The sequence below is a fragment of the Pleurodeles waltl genome, chromosome 7 (genome assembly GCF_031143425.1).
Source record: "Pleurodeles waltl isolate 20211129_DDA chromosome 7, aPleWal1.hap1.20221129, whole genome shotgun sequence".
Lineage (NCBI taxonomy): Eukaryota > Metazoa > Chordata > Amphibia > Caudata > Salamandridae > Pleurodeles > Pleurodeles waltl.
In genome coordinates, this window is record NC_090446.1 from 889,308,820 (window position 1) to 889,323,952 (window position 15,133).

The 15,133-nt window shown below is 45.1% G+C and overlaps 1 protein-coding gene across 2 annotated transcripts in view; it reads left to right on the forward strand.

Moving 5' to 3' along the window:
• The window catches only part of PCDH1 (protocadherin 1), a 249,210-nt gene that overhangs the window by 151,335 nt on the left and 82,742 nt on the right, over positions 1–15,133 (forward strand). For both annotated transcript variants that reach the window (XM_069199491.1, XM_069199490.1), the window contains exon 4: positions 5,389–5,608. In XM_069199491.1, the coding sequence (XP_069055592.1) occupies positions 5,389–5,608 (220 nt within the window). The remainder of the gene's footprint in view (positions 1–5,388; positions 5,609–15,133) is intronic.

The following is a 15,133-nucleotide window of genomic DNA, read 5'->3' on the forward strand; positions in this document are numbered from 1 at the left end:
TGGTGCTTGATGAAATGGGTGCTTTCCTCGGAACTGATATCAGCGGCTTGGAGTAGGCCCAGCAATCGCATTTCTATCCACTATTTCTGTCCCTTACACAAATCAGACAGTGGTACAGCTCAGTGTGCCCTCGCATGAGTTTTGCTTAAAAATTCCTGGGATGCTTAGAATGGCATCATACACGTTTTAACACCCACCGCATGACGACAGAAGGATGGCCTGTTGTTCTTACACTTAACCCCTTAACATTGTCTTTCCTATCTTAAGCTGAGAGGTTTGGAGGAGAGCAAGAAGTGGAAGCTACAGAAAGTAAACAAGGGTTTATGGGCCTTGCTTTCTTTCTTTCTCTGTTCTCAAAACTCGAGTCCTTGGTTGGCAGATACTTTGCCAGCAGTGGTAAAAGGCAAGCCAGGGCTAGCTTTTCTCACCCTGGTTATCCTTAATTTACATCACAGGATACACGTTCTTCAGTGAAGGTCAAAGGCTAATACCTTGGCATGCTGTGCCAGCTTTCTGTGCTTGTACGGTATATAGAATATGATTGATGTTGGCAACTTTGGACAACAAAAACAGTTACACCCAGAACTCTGCTGGGCCTGGGGTAAAAATTAAGTTATCACAGTGTTATTTGAATGATTTGGGGAATTTCAAGTTGTGCTTGTTATACAGAATTCCTGAAACCGGCCATTATGCTACCTCAAGTAAATGCACGCTGTTTGTGATGAAAATGTACAGAGAACGCGTCACCTGCGTTAAAAGGTTTACCACAAATGCACAAGAACAACAGAAAGCAAGCAGCCGTGGTTCATGGTGCTGTTCTTCTTTTTTTTTTTTTTGCACTATCTTTAGTGTGAAATGCATCTTATTAGAACTTGACACAAGTTCACAGGGCATTTAGGCTAAAATATAGGGGTAAATGACAAGTTTGCGTTTTGTGCAGTTACTGTCAATTCTGGATAATTTTGCAGCAATTTCATGTAATTATTTGCAGAAATTTCATGTAATTATACAAAGGTGAATTTCACACACTCCTACACGGACATCAATTGGGGGCAACAGTCAAGGCCCCTGGCCTGCCCTGATACTTTACACTGCTCATGCAACCCCTAATGTCAGAGACCCAGAGGATAGTAAGAGAGTACACAGAGTTGTGGAAACCATGTTTACACTGTGTAGTTTCCCGGCCTTGCCCCTGTGTGTATCATAGTTGCTAAGGACCAAATAAAGATCGTTGAGGGGTTAAGATTGAGACAGTGGGCAGTCCCTATCACACCAGCCCTGATCAAACTATGCATGACCTCACTTCAGATTCCCTTCAAAAGTTTGTGAATTGATGTCCTGAGTCTAGATACAGTGAGGGTGGCAGTAAGCCGCAGAAGGCTTGAGTCTGCCTTTAGCCAGATGTCTCAGCTGAGGTCCTCTGGGACTCTAGAGACAGTGAGCATTGGGAAAGCCGGTAGGTCTTGATTTTGGGACCTACTGGATTTGCCGGTGCATTTTGGGAATGTCTTAGAGGATCTACGATTTGCAACATAGCCAAAAGTAAATTAATGAATACAAAACAAAAAGCAGGATGATGTGCTCGCAGCTGCTGCATCACTTTGGAGGTGAGCACATGCGCCATGATGTGTGTGCACATATGCATCACAACACAGGGTCACCTGCATAATTGTGTGTTTTTTTTTTTTTTTTTAATTTTCTGATTTAAGTTGGGTCTGTGGGGGGGGGGGGGGGAGAAATGAAAAAGTAGTGTGAAAGTGCTTGAGCCCCTTAGCAATTTGCTGCCTAATCCACCCAAAAAAATAACAAAAAAAAGACAGTGGGCCATAGAGGAGTAGGTTGGAGACTGGGAAAAGCAGAGCACAACAGAGAGCAATATAGAGGTGTGGAGAGTAACACGAGTAAGAAGACAGCTTTGAGCGCAGGGAAGGCCAGAAGTTTGGTGGTGAGGTAGCACACGAGCTTGCAGCACGAGCGAGAGCAAAACGGAGCACAGGGGTAAGGAAGTAGCACATGAGGTGGAGACATGTACTCTTATGGAGCTCAAAACAAAAAGAAAGAACACGGGGGTCAGAAAAAGCATGAAGGGTGAGGAGGACGGGAGCAACACACAAGGCGCAGCTGGGAGAAGCAACATAAGCGGTGTGGGAAGTAAAACCGATATGAGAGGAATGTAGAGCACAGGGGTGAAAGAGAAGCCCATGGGCTGGAGAGAGGAACACAGAGCTGAGGATAGAAACACAGCGGTGAGAAAGAAATGCTGGTTGAGTGGGGAGAAGCAATTGAGGGTGAACACAACCGAGCGGTGCGGGGAAAAAACATGGGTGCAAAAGCAACATAGAGCAAGGGGCAAGAGAAGGACATGAGGCAAATAGCTGGACAACATATAAATTCTTGGAATTCATAACCAAAAAGAATAAAAGTAGTGCTTGAAAATGTTAAATATTCAACTATTATGACCAAAGAAGTATGTAACTATACCAATAGATGATGCATTTGTAAACTGTGTAAAAATAGGACTCTTCTAGCTAAACATCTAGAGAATATTACGATGTAAAAGTGCTCTGAAAGCTGTGGGTGTGTGGTTGGTGAAGTCTAGAAACAGCACTTCTGATAGAGTGCCATTGACTTCCATACAGCCTGAACAAATGCAGTTCCATAAATATTAACACAAATGTGAATTGTCGCATTAGAATCTTCAGCAATGCCAAAGGTGCCACCAAGTGTGACCAGAGGAGATGGGGAAGAGGCGGTAGCACATCAGAAAGTCTGAAATATCGGTTACTTTGAAGCAATGCTCTGCCTTTTGTGCAGAATCCCTCCGTTACCCTTTAAGGCAGCCCACAGGCACAGCAGGTGTAGTGGCATCAGGGTTCTGGAGTGTGAAAGAACCCACTCCACCTTATTATAGTTCAACACCCAGCTCTAAAAGCAGGGCAACTAGAATTATGCGATTCTGTGTTTACTGCGATTTCGGCATAATTATTGTGCTACTGCACATAAAATCATTGGTTTCTCGCTCAAACTGATCAAAAGTTACCTAAACAGCAGTGTTACATTTTGTGATGCAATACAAGGCCCTTCTAATTGGTTGACTGGTAATTTTTCAGTAGCTTAATAATGTATTTGGGTGTTAAAGTGTTGCTAATGAGGTGAGACCTAAGCCAAGCCAGTGTTATCATGGGCAAAAATGATAAAATAATTGATACTATCTGAAAATGTGCCACATTATGCCATTTAATTTACCTTTTCTTGCTGCATAATTTAGTCAACTCTGCCACATAATTCCAGTGGCCCAACTGAGCATTACCCATTTCCTTGCGTGCAATAGTGCCCCGTCAATACCATTGACAGTAAGTCCTGCACTGCCCGCCCGCCTTAGTCTGAATCTGAGAACAGAGGTGGGCTTAGATTTGTTTCAGAGAGTTGTTCACCACCCCTGAGATGTGAAAGTGGCAGTGATAGAGACTTTTCTGCAACTCGTCTTTCCCTCCACAAGTATGTCCATGCTTCTTTCCACTTGAGCGCCCCACTGGGTGTTCTCATGGACCCAAGAGTTCCATCTGAAAGGACGAGGATTGCTGAAAAGGGTCCACTTCCTCAGTGAATAGGCGGGAGGGGGCAAGAGCTTGGGGAAGGTGCCAGGGCGCTGGAATGCTTACCAGGGATTCATTGTGTTTGGCTGTTTCTCTTAAAGGGCAATGTGCAAAACACACAAGGCTCCCCCACTTACTGAGAGCCCGGGCAGCTGAGAGAGACAAAGTGAAGATGAGTTGGGGCCTCTTCTATTTCCTGAGCGCTGCCCTCCTGCCATTCGGGTTTAATGTGGTCCTAAGAGCTGCCAATTACCTTCAAATGACCTCTAAGAGCTCTTCTCCCGGTGTTCTTTGTTGCCATTGCCTCTCCACTTCCCCAGACCCATCTTCGAGGTCCACAATGAGTACCCACTTGTTCCTCACAAAGATAATTTGCCACTTGTGCGAGTGTGGGGGTTGGGCGAGGTGTGTGCTGCATGTTGGGTTGCAGGGGGAGGGGTGTCCATTCTTATATTCTCTACTGTGAAGCTGTGTTAGCTGATTACAACATTTAAGGGTTTTGACCTCTAAGTGTCCAGTGTCTGTATGGCACTTAGTAGTCTGTAGCCTGCGTTGAAAAGCACCCACACAATGAAGCAAAAACGTGATATTGTCAAGAATCAAATAATGTGGTTGGCTTGGGAAGCCTACCTTAGAACCTTTTTTTATTTTTAAGCTCACTCATCATTTTAAACACTAAGTGCATTCCCTCACTAGGCTGCACTTTCACACGCTTAAACCTTCTCTGAGCGATATGGCACTGTAGGTAACTGGCTTTAGACCACAGATGAGGAGGGGACAAGAAGGGGAAGGGTATGCGTTAATGAGAAGAGAACATGTGAAGGAACGGGATAAATCGGGGGGTGAAAAGAGTGTTCAGTAGTGATGATGAGAGGAATCTGCTCACAACAGGTGCACCTGCAAGATATGCATTAGGGTAGCAGAGAATGTCCTGGTAGCTCGGATATTGCACCCAATCCCCCATCTCAGCTCTTCCCTTCTGCACAGCCCTTGTCGGCCTTCTCATGTAAATATCTTGGTAATAGACAGATGTGCATATGGGTCAACAGCTGGAGACGGGTTTGGAGAAAGAAGAGTAATGGGGTGGGGATTGGGAGAAGGGGCACTGCTCAGTTCCGTAGATGATCCGGCTTTCAGAATACAGAATGTGAGGAAGTGGATCAGCAGATGGCCATCGGTAGGGCCGGGCTGGAAACCGAGAGCAGCCCCACAGTGCAAGAGGCAGAGACTAGAAATGGCCCATGTGCCTTTCCTGGTCAGTCCTCAGCTATAGCCTGCATCCTAGCAGGGAAGTGTGGCAGAACAGGGGGCCCAAATGAGACAGCAGCTTTCTAGTGCCAGCCGGCAAATGTCAGAGGAATTTGACCTGCTATATTTCTCAACACTGCCACCAACCGTAAATTTCCCAGGAGCAAAACTGCTCTGAAAGCAAGAAGTTTCTGCAGATGCGCCATTTGCCACCGCTGAAATACGCCGGGAACCGGTGCCCTGGAGGGAGTGGATGGCTTTATTTCTCTGTGAATTACGCGAGAGGCGCTTGGTGCCAGATGAGGGAAGGCAGGTTAATATTCCCGTGAAATACTATAAGGGTGCCTCATGTGAAACCTCAAATAAATATCCGAACGTAAACTGTGATTTTGTTCACTGACCTATGAAACCTTGGCGCATTAAACGTTTCTTTTTTGAAAGCCCTAAAAATGTCCAGTTTACCAAAACATTTTTCTTTTCTTTTTTTCCGTCCCTTTTCTTTCCTCCCTTTCCTTTTTTTTTCTTTTCATTTAACTGTGCGAAGTTACCTCATCGGCGAGTGACATTCTCCACTACCAACCAGGCGCCAGACCTGCAGGACCCCTCCCAGCACAGTTACTACGATAGCGGATTGGAGGAGTCCGAGACTCCCAGCAGCAAGTCGTCATCGGGGCCCCGCATTGGGCCCTTGGCGCTGCCAGAGGACCACTACGAACGCACAACCCCTGATGGCAGCATCGGTGAAATGGAGCATCCTGAGAATGGTAAGGCCGGGAGGGTGTTCGGTCTGTTTTTCACCCAACTGTTTGTGTTTGGTGGCACCACTGTGTTTGGTAGCAGTATTTTCTTTTTCTGATCTAATGAGATTAGTAGCCTCATTTGGTCCCAACCTGTTAGCTGTGTAAATAATAACCCTTTTAATCACCCATAGTCTCAGAGAAAAGAACCTATTTTAGTCCTATTATCCACATAATTACAATTAAAGTAGGTGTTGGGCTTGGGCGTAGTGTGCAGACGTGCTTCTCCAGGGGACTCATCCTAGATCCACCATAGGACCTCACTGGAGGAGCTTTCTGTAAGGATGCACCTGTGACTCTCCTTGAAAGCAAGTGTATTCAAGATTTGGCTTGCAAGTGTTTTAAGTTGTGCTCTGTAAAACAGTCTGCTTAAGATGTAACAACTTCCTCTAAAGACAGATCTCTCATAGCAAATGTCCTTCCCCATGGAACACCCCAGGAGTCCTGCACACCTCCAAGCACAACTTCAACTGCTAAAGAGGGGTATAAGAAACTGAAAAGTTCCTTCAAATCAACATGGACGGCTGCAATCCTAAACTGTGCAGGGAAAAGTAGCAGCAAATTATGGTTATGTGGGTGTGATGTAGGTAAAACCTAAAAGTCGTGTTTAGAATGACAAATAACAGCGTTTCTCACAGAGTCTTTCCCCAACACACGATTACATATATTGGGGTGATCTTGGCTTTTGACTAAAGTGAAGGTAGAACATTACTGTGAAAATCAGCTACTAACTGCTGTATCTAGCCTCATGGCACAAGTAAGAGAGATTCATTTGCACCAATTGGACAAACTCTGGATTAGGAGTGGAAGATATGCATTTTAAATTGTTCACAAGAGGGTGATGACTGGGCATGGGGCAAAGGGTAAGAGAATACGAAATCCATACATGGTGACTTCCACTGAGTACAACCTGTTAACCAGCTTGCCTCACTGGAAGAATGGATTACAGTAGTGACAGAATTCACAAAAGCTCCTGAACAGTCTGCAGAGTCTGGAAGTCAGAAAAATTGGACCCCACTGTATGCACCAACCTGTAGGAAATTCATAGACATTGGAATAGGAAGTTGGCACAGAGCCCGCGATACTTGGAAGATGTGCATTGATCTTCCTTCTCTGGTTACCAAGCATGCGGTATCAATTTGAGTATTTTGAATTCTCTTAGGAGATTGTTTGAAATTCTTGGAGACATACAAGGTCTGCAATCTAGACGTAACAATATTGCTGCATGGACTGCTATAATACTTTGCACAAGAGGTAAAATGAAAACAGATTTTGGGAATAGGTTGATCTGTGAGATAATGGTCAAGGAAGAAGTCACGCTCTGTCCCTACTTTGATAGGTTAGTATACCAGAACCATGCAGAGTGATCATAAATCTGACCTTCGGATATACTCCGGACTACTGAAATGAGATTACATCTGTTTTGACTTTATCGGTAAACTGCTCTTACCCCCTATGTAGTGAGGCATATTGTAATGCTCGCCTAGGTATTGAGTCCCTTCAGATCAAGGGACCCTAATAAAGGAACAGCAGGGCCAGACCCAAACTAGGCTTTTAGGATAGCCATAAAATAAATATATAAATAGTGAATGTAATCTAACTCATGTCCATAGTGGGTAGGTAATGTAAGAATCTAGCATCTGGGTTCTGGACACTTCTGCATAGACTGTTCCATGTTTCACCTTTGAAGAGAACCCAGATAGTTATATTCTGGTGTCAGACTGAGCAGGGCCCACCAATGCTGCTGAGAGTACACGGTCCTTTACAGGTGGGAAGTAAGAGTGAGCCATCCTTCTGCAGGGCCTTGTCTTTGAGCCCTTAGCTCCTATGCTAATGTTGAAGGTGCCCCCCTCCCAATTGCTGGCCTTGGTAGATGTCAGTAGCTTCAACCCTGTGCTGATGTTTAGGTTAGGTGGAGCACACTAATTTTTAAATTAGTTTAAAAAAAAATGTTCAATGTTTTTTAATGTATTTATTTACACTCTGCTCTGGGCATGAAGAGAGAGAACCTACACGCTTGTTCCTGTGCTGGTGGTAGGCTCAAAGTAATTCAGTGGACAGGATTTGATTTTTGCATCTGCTTTCTCCTGAGCGAAACTGCTTTATTTTGAATACTTTACTCATGCCATCTAGTGCACTTAGTGTGTTTTCCCGAAGTGCTTGTTATCAAAATGTATAGATGCTATACAATTACTTTTACAATATTCCTTTACCTAAAGGTTGCGTTCCATCTTCTCCCATCCTGAGAGTGGTCACTTTATCCACTGGACTTCACTTCTGCTTGTGCCCCAAGAGGGGCCGACCTCTCTGATGAATTAGTGACAAGATGCAGGATGAAGGATGATAAAGGTATAGCTTTTGAAATGGCAATGATGCGAGGGAAGTATTACAATGGACATGAGAAGATATTAATTCCCAAAAGGGAAGCTCTGCTGCACCTCCTGAATTACGGAGACTGTAAAATATTAGATGTGCCTGTAAAGGAATTTTGGGAAGGATAATCCAGAAACCACAGAATACTGTCAGTGGAGCATAAGTTCCAGGCTTATACTGAAAAGGGACTCACCATTGCGGACTTGAAGGCATGAACCATAACTCAACCCATTGAACTGTTAATAAAGGATAGCAATGTTTGCTTAGAAGAAAGGCGCATGGCAGGTCGCAGTAGACCAGCACGCTTAAGGAGGTTTTTTTTGGAACAGCAGCATGCTTGTTAGAGAATGGTATTCCATGGCACTGCCCAGATTGTTCCAGTGACTGTTGGATCATGTCTGCCAGCATAGTCAGAACAACTAAGGGTCTTTTTATCACTGTACGGGTAAGGGTTGGGGATCAGCCAGCGGGAGAGTTTTGCTTTTTCACGCTGGATGTGACCACGACCTGACATCAGGCGTGGCAGCATCTGCTCAATCCTAATTGAATTATCAGCTCCTTAGCATGGCCAGTTAATCTCATTTTCAGGAGATGGGGCTCCAGAAAGCTGTGCGGCTCAGCTGGCCTACCCCAGCTAACCCCCCCTTCTCTCGGCCCGGGCACTAACTGCATTGGGCCTGCTGCCTAGTCCATCCAGCCATTTCCTGCTCTTTCCATCTAATTGGATCATGGAGGATATTGGAAGGGACTAGCGAGCTGCCTTAGTGAGACAGATTCTCTCTCCTCTGAGATGTCAAACGTCACAACACGTACTCTTTTCAGAGCTTTTAGTTAACACATTCTTCCCCATTCGATTTCCTACAGTTGCCGGTTCTATCACTTTTGTGGCGATCAGCAGAAATGCGTGGAACGAATGCCACTGTGTTTCCCAAGACTAGGGCCTTGGGCAGTGGGTCCATGAGTTCAAGATTGGTTGAACTCATGGACCCACTGCCTAATAGCAGCACTCTGAAAGGTTGTCCTCCCACATTTGGTAATTGTTGAAAAAAGACCCCTTGAAAGCCCACAAGAGTGACCATAAACAGTGTGGGGATTTTAATATACCTCTGCTTTATACCATGAGAATCCATGCTCCAATATGTTGCGTGAGTGGGATGCGCGTACATGCCTATGACCTAACAAAGAAACCGGCTTGCAGATGCTTCAGGGGTGCATTTTTAGACCATGGGCAATTGAAAATATCATCTTGTAGGCAAGTGAGAACTTTCTGATTGCCGAGTACCAAATGCAGTGGAAAAAGTGTCAGACGAGGTAGCAAAATATTATTACAGAAATGGACTGACATTTTTATTGTTCCTCGAAGCAAGGCAGTATCTGCCCTGATTATATAGTTCATTGAATTTATGCAACATCCCTGTAAAATACTTTATGTGAGAGCAAAAGTGTATAATAGGCTTGTAAATAAACAGAGCGATTATTGTAGGCTCCTTGAAGCCTTCCTCCTGTTCTATATACAGCTTTTATACTCTAGGCATTGATTATATGAGACTCTTGGGAGGCGACGACGCCTACATAAAGGGCTCTCCATACTTGCATTTTAACACTGAGGGTTATTTCTCTTTTGAACAATTTCGTTTCCACTATGTCAAATAATTAGTGAATGAAAGCAATGAATGGACTTAACTCACACTTCTGAGGCATCAATCCCTTTCAGCTACTCTAAAGTACAAAAACAAATGTTTGCAATTAATGGCTTCATAAGGTTTACCTGGATTACTTCATTTTTATTATAAATGAAAGGTGACATTTAAGGAGTAATAGCCAAACTGGCTCCCTATCTGATGGAAGCCTATCCCCGAACACACCTAGCCCAATATCTATCAAAAGATTTGGTACTGAAATAATGTTTTCTATGTATGTATTTCGATGTAATTTATTTTTCTAAAACAAAATGCATCCTGTTTACGTTAAAAAAAAAAAATATAGTGGAAGTACAAGGTATAGAGATAGAGACCTTTTACCTTTTTTCTAAAATCCCTGGGGGTAATATGTTTGCATATTACACGTGTATAATGTTGCTGTACACAAGGGGACACATTTCAGTCTGCAACTCTGGTGACAACACATCCGAACACGGTGTCGGTTCAAGTACTGCAACAAAGCCACAGAAGAAGCAGTGCACAGATATTGACAAGTAGGTGAAGAATAAAAAACGTAAGCCTGCTATTTCCCCCCAAAAACGTAAGGGTCCTCAAGGAGTTACTGACCGTTTTTTAATGATGGTGACATAAGTGGAAAGAAATGGAAATGTGGCTTATACTTTTCAAAGTAGCACTCTTTCTTTTCTTTATTTCGGCCAATTAGGCCATAAAAGATGTACACAAAAAACACACATATGAACATGTAAAACCATCAAGGGAAAGTAAACAGGAAACACATCAGATAAAAGACCATACAATTGAAATGAAAACTTAAAATTAGATAGGAGCCTGCAACTTTAAAATACGGGTACGAGTATGCCAGACATTGGTAAGGAATTTGGCTAGTGCAAACACAATTGGACCTGAAACATCAGTTTTTAAAATTCTGTACACCGGGAGGTACTCCCTAAAACCAAGGTTTCTAATAAGTGGTAGGAGCCAATATTTCCTGGCGGCCATGTAAGTTGGACAAAACAAGACCACATGCAGATCGCTTTCCTCTGCTCCCACACATGTCGGACATAGCTTGGTAGATGGCAGTGTTGACCAGGAGCAGGTGTAAGATCGCAGAGGCAATGTGCCATATCTCCATTGGAGAAAAAGCTTCCTGGCCAGCACAGGAGACATAGCATCCAGAACCCTCTCCAAACGGTATGAGTCCTTGCTTTGCGCGAATACAGATGTTAATGACCCCTCATTCTTGCAGTCTAGGGCCATAGCTAATTTCTGCTCGTGGTAAGCACTGACCAAAGCTCTTCGTGGGATCCTTAGTGAGGCGTTAGCTGGATCCGACCACAGGTCAGGGAGGCCCAATCCCATACAGGACTTTTTTATATATTTTATCCACGGGATCTGTAGGGCTTTAGGGTGGGTTAAAAACTCCCTCAGTTCCGCCCTATAAGAAGAGAGTTCTTCGGTGCTCCATAGCCTTCGCCAGAAGACTATGGGTCTGAGACCTAATTCATCTGCTATTGGTCTCAGACCCAGATCCATCCTCAGGGGGAGGAGCGGAGTACTGGACGGAAGTGCTACTATCTGTCTAATGAAGTTGTTCTCAGTTATAGACAAACTGCAGGAAGCTGTGTGACCCCACAGTTCCGCCCCGTACATCAGAGCTCCTCTAGCCTGTGCCTTGTATATCTGGATAAGCGGCCCCAGCGGTCGATATGTGGAGCTTCTCATCAACCGAGCAATGCCGCCAGTGGTCTGCACTAATTTAAGGTTAACCCTAGTCTGGTGAGTTCCCCAGGACATGGTTTCATTCAACGTTACACCTAGATATTCAAAGGTGGAAACTCTCTCTAAATGTGAAGCTCCCAGTAAGGGGTTCGGGCGTGATCTTGGGGTTGGGTTCATAACCATAAACTTGGTTTTGTTAGCATTGATTTCTAACCCCCTATCTGTGCAAAAAGCCACAAAAGAATCAAGGATCCTCTGTATCCCCATGGGGGTTTTGGACAGCAGCAGGGCGTCATCTGCAAACATGATTGCAGGCACCCTGCCGCCATTCAATTTTGGGGCATCAGTGTATTCAGTTCCATTGAGATGGGCGATTACCCCGTTGACGAAGAGGCAGAACAGGGTCGGTGCCAATACACAGCCCTGTCTAACCCCCCTGTCAACGGGGAATCTGTCTGTTAATTCCCCATGTTTCCCGCACCTGACCCGGGCATAGTTATTATGGTGCAATCTCTTTAAAATTATCAGGATGTCTGGGGGGACCCCCATCTCAGCCAGAACACTCCAGAGTTTCCCTCTGGGCACGAGGTCGAACGCAGCCCTCAGGTCCACAAATATAGTGTATAAACTACCCCCTTCCAATATTGCTGCCCTCCAATAGATAACGTTCAGACGAAAAACCTGGTCCACTGTAGAAACTCCCTTTCTAAATCCCGCCTGATACGGACTAAGGGCACCCGTTTCTTCCACCCAGTCCTGAAGCCGATTCAGCAGTATCCTGCCAAACAGCTTCTGTGACACGTCAATTAGACTGATTGGTCTGTAGTTGGCTGGGAGCAGGGGCGAGCCCCTTTTAAATATAGGAACCACCTCTGCCCCCAGCCAAGTACTCGGAATTTCCATGCCACACAAAACTCCATTAAACACTGCAGCCAGATAGGGGGCCCAAACACCAGGCTCCTGCTTGAACAGGTCCCCGGGCAGGCCGTCCAATCCTGGCGCCTTTCCAGCTTTAAGTCCCATTAGTGCTACCTTCACCTCCCCCACTGTTATCAAATCCCCGCCATACTCTACCAGTCCAGTACCGCAATCAATCTTAGTTTCTCCCTGCTCGGAACTGTAGAGAGACTGGAAGTGTGCCAGCCACACCCCTGCTGCAATATTTGGTTCTATTGCCGAATGGAGGTTCCCCGACCCCCCGTTTACTACTCTCCAAAACATTCGGTGGTCTCTTGTTGCGAGGGAAGTGGTAAGCTCCTCCCACTGGTTCTCCTCCCATTCGGTTTTAGCATGGATGACCAGTTTTTTATAAGCCCGTCTACTTTCTCGCAGCTTCTCTCTATCTGTTCCCTCCTTGATGCATCTGAGGAGTTCTCCCTTTGCCTTCCTACAGACTGCATTATACCATAAGGAGTTATGTTGTTGGATCCTCTTCTGATTCTGGACCCTGGTAAAAAGCTCAGAGGCCGCTCCCTTTATAAGGTCCTCATGAGCCTGGTATAATTTCTCATAGTGGGCTATATTGCCCACATCGTTGGCTAGCTCTCCCACTTTTTTCAAAATGGGGATTAAACCTGCGTAGAGCTTCGAAAGTTTCACTTGGCTCGTAGCTAGTTTATCCCACCTGATTCTTCTCCTGTTATTGTCTAATAGTAGTTCAGGTTTGGACTCCCCCATGGTTGTTGTGGAGGCCTTTGGCCCAGGATGGCTAAGATCGAGTTCAAGGGCGTTATGGTCACTATCCAGTCTCTCCACCACCCTAAAGTCCAGGATAGAAGACCAGTTCACTATCTGTACAAGAGCATAGTCCAAGCGGGACTCTCTTCCCACTCTATTGTACGTTTTTTTGCTTGGTACATCAGACTTAATACGTCCATTGCAGGCTCTAATTCCATGCTTTAGGGTGAGAGCAGTAATCTGCAAAGCCACAGGCGTCCATGCCTTTGGGGAAGGTGCTACAACAGAGGGTACTGACCACCTGAACTCTTCTTCCATGGGAAATCCCTCTACGAGACCGACCAACGGCTCGAAATGGGAATTTAAATCCCCTCCCACTATGTAAGGGATATCTCTTGGCATTTCCGCTAAATATACTGAAAGCTCCTCTATAGTGGGGGATTCACGCGAAGCTCCCACTGGCCTAGAGTAAATATTTATCAGGGCTAGTTTCGCTAGGTTCGGCCAGGCTAATAAAACCACTAGGATATCATCTGATGGCACCGGTAGGCGTGAAGCCTGACATCCTAAGTGGGAAGCCACCCAAGTTGTAAGTCCACCAGAGGGGCGGCCCTTACCCTCCCACCTAGCCGAGATGGAAAATGACTCGTAACCTTGATGGTTGTAATCTTCCCTTGCCCAAGTCTCTTGGAACATGCAAACATCCCCGGACTCAATGTAAGTTATCCAATCTTGGGTGCCCAGTTTGCTGGCTAAACCAGCCACATTCCACCAAATTAGTCTCATGTGCGCTGGAGAAGCCACAGAACAGATTGCAGGGATGGAATGGGGGGAAGAGCCAGTACCAAAGCCAGAAACTACACCAATTGCTCTACCAGGGGCATTTTCAGAAGTGGGTTCAGCCGGATCAGGCAGTTTACTGGGACCATTATCCAAGGTCACAGGATTTGAGTTCGGGTTTGGGGGCAGTCAGTCCACACCATCCAGACCCTTCAGACAATTAAAACGATTGTGGTCCAAAAAGGGAGTCTCCGAAGGTCGATAAACTGGACGTGGAGCATATACCCTGTGTCTAGATCTTCGTTCCACCCTTGTCCAGTTACCTTGTGACAAGTCATGGTGCAAGCGAATGGGAGGGAAAAAGAAAGAAACTGGCAAAGTCTGTATGGTAGAATCTAATGATCTATTTGACCCAGCACAAATGTATAGTACTGTTCCAGGGTCTCGGAAAGACACAATGATACAGTCCCCTGCTATTGATTTCCCCGACTTCCCCAACCATGGTACCCTTCTTACCATAATGATCTCATTGTTGAGGTGAGCTGGAAGAGGTCTATTCCAATTCAACCATTTAATGGTTTTCCTCTTGAGTGAGTGATAGTTCTCATTTTCACCCAATTCTAGAGAGGGAACACCAGCCAACACCACCATGAGGCTGTTAGCCTCTGGTGGTAAGTCGGGTCCTCGTGGTCTAGGGGCAGGCTTACCAGGGAGTATACGTTGGAGTGCTGGGCCATCTGCTTCCCTGCTCTTGTATTTATCACAAGCACAGAGTATTTACAGTATGGGCTACTAGATTATGTGCCCATCATTCACCCAAATCTGAAATGTAAAATAGACTGACCAAGGAATCGAAGGAAACAGCAGTTTGTCCGGATCCGTCTGTGCATAGGATTCACAAAAATGCGAATTTCCTTTTCATGCTCATCTCTGCTGGTATTTATTTATTCTGTGCATGTTTTTCCAAATCACCAAGCAACAATTGTGTTCTCATTCAGCAAGCTGTGGAGAGAGCCACTTCCTATTTATCATGTCATTGCTTTGCTGTCTCTCTGTGTGTGCGCTGTTTCTCTTTTTGGTTGTCTGTATTGAATTCTGATGAAGTTTTGAAGGTACTGTTTTCCCTGTATTTTTGGTTTCCACTTCTCAATGTGCCTATTGGGGTCACCTCACAATATGGCACTATCTGTCTTTTAAGGGCTGTCTAAGCATCTGCCGATTTGTTCATTGCTAGTTTTGGTTTTGTATTGGCTGTATTTTCATCTACTTTGTAGTTCTTTTC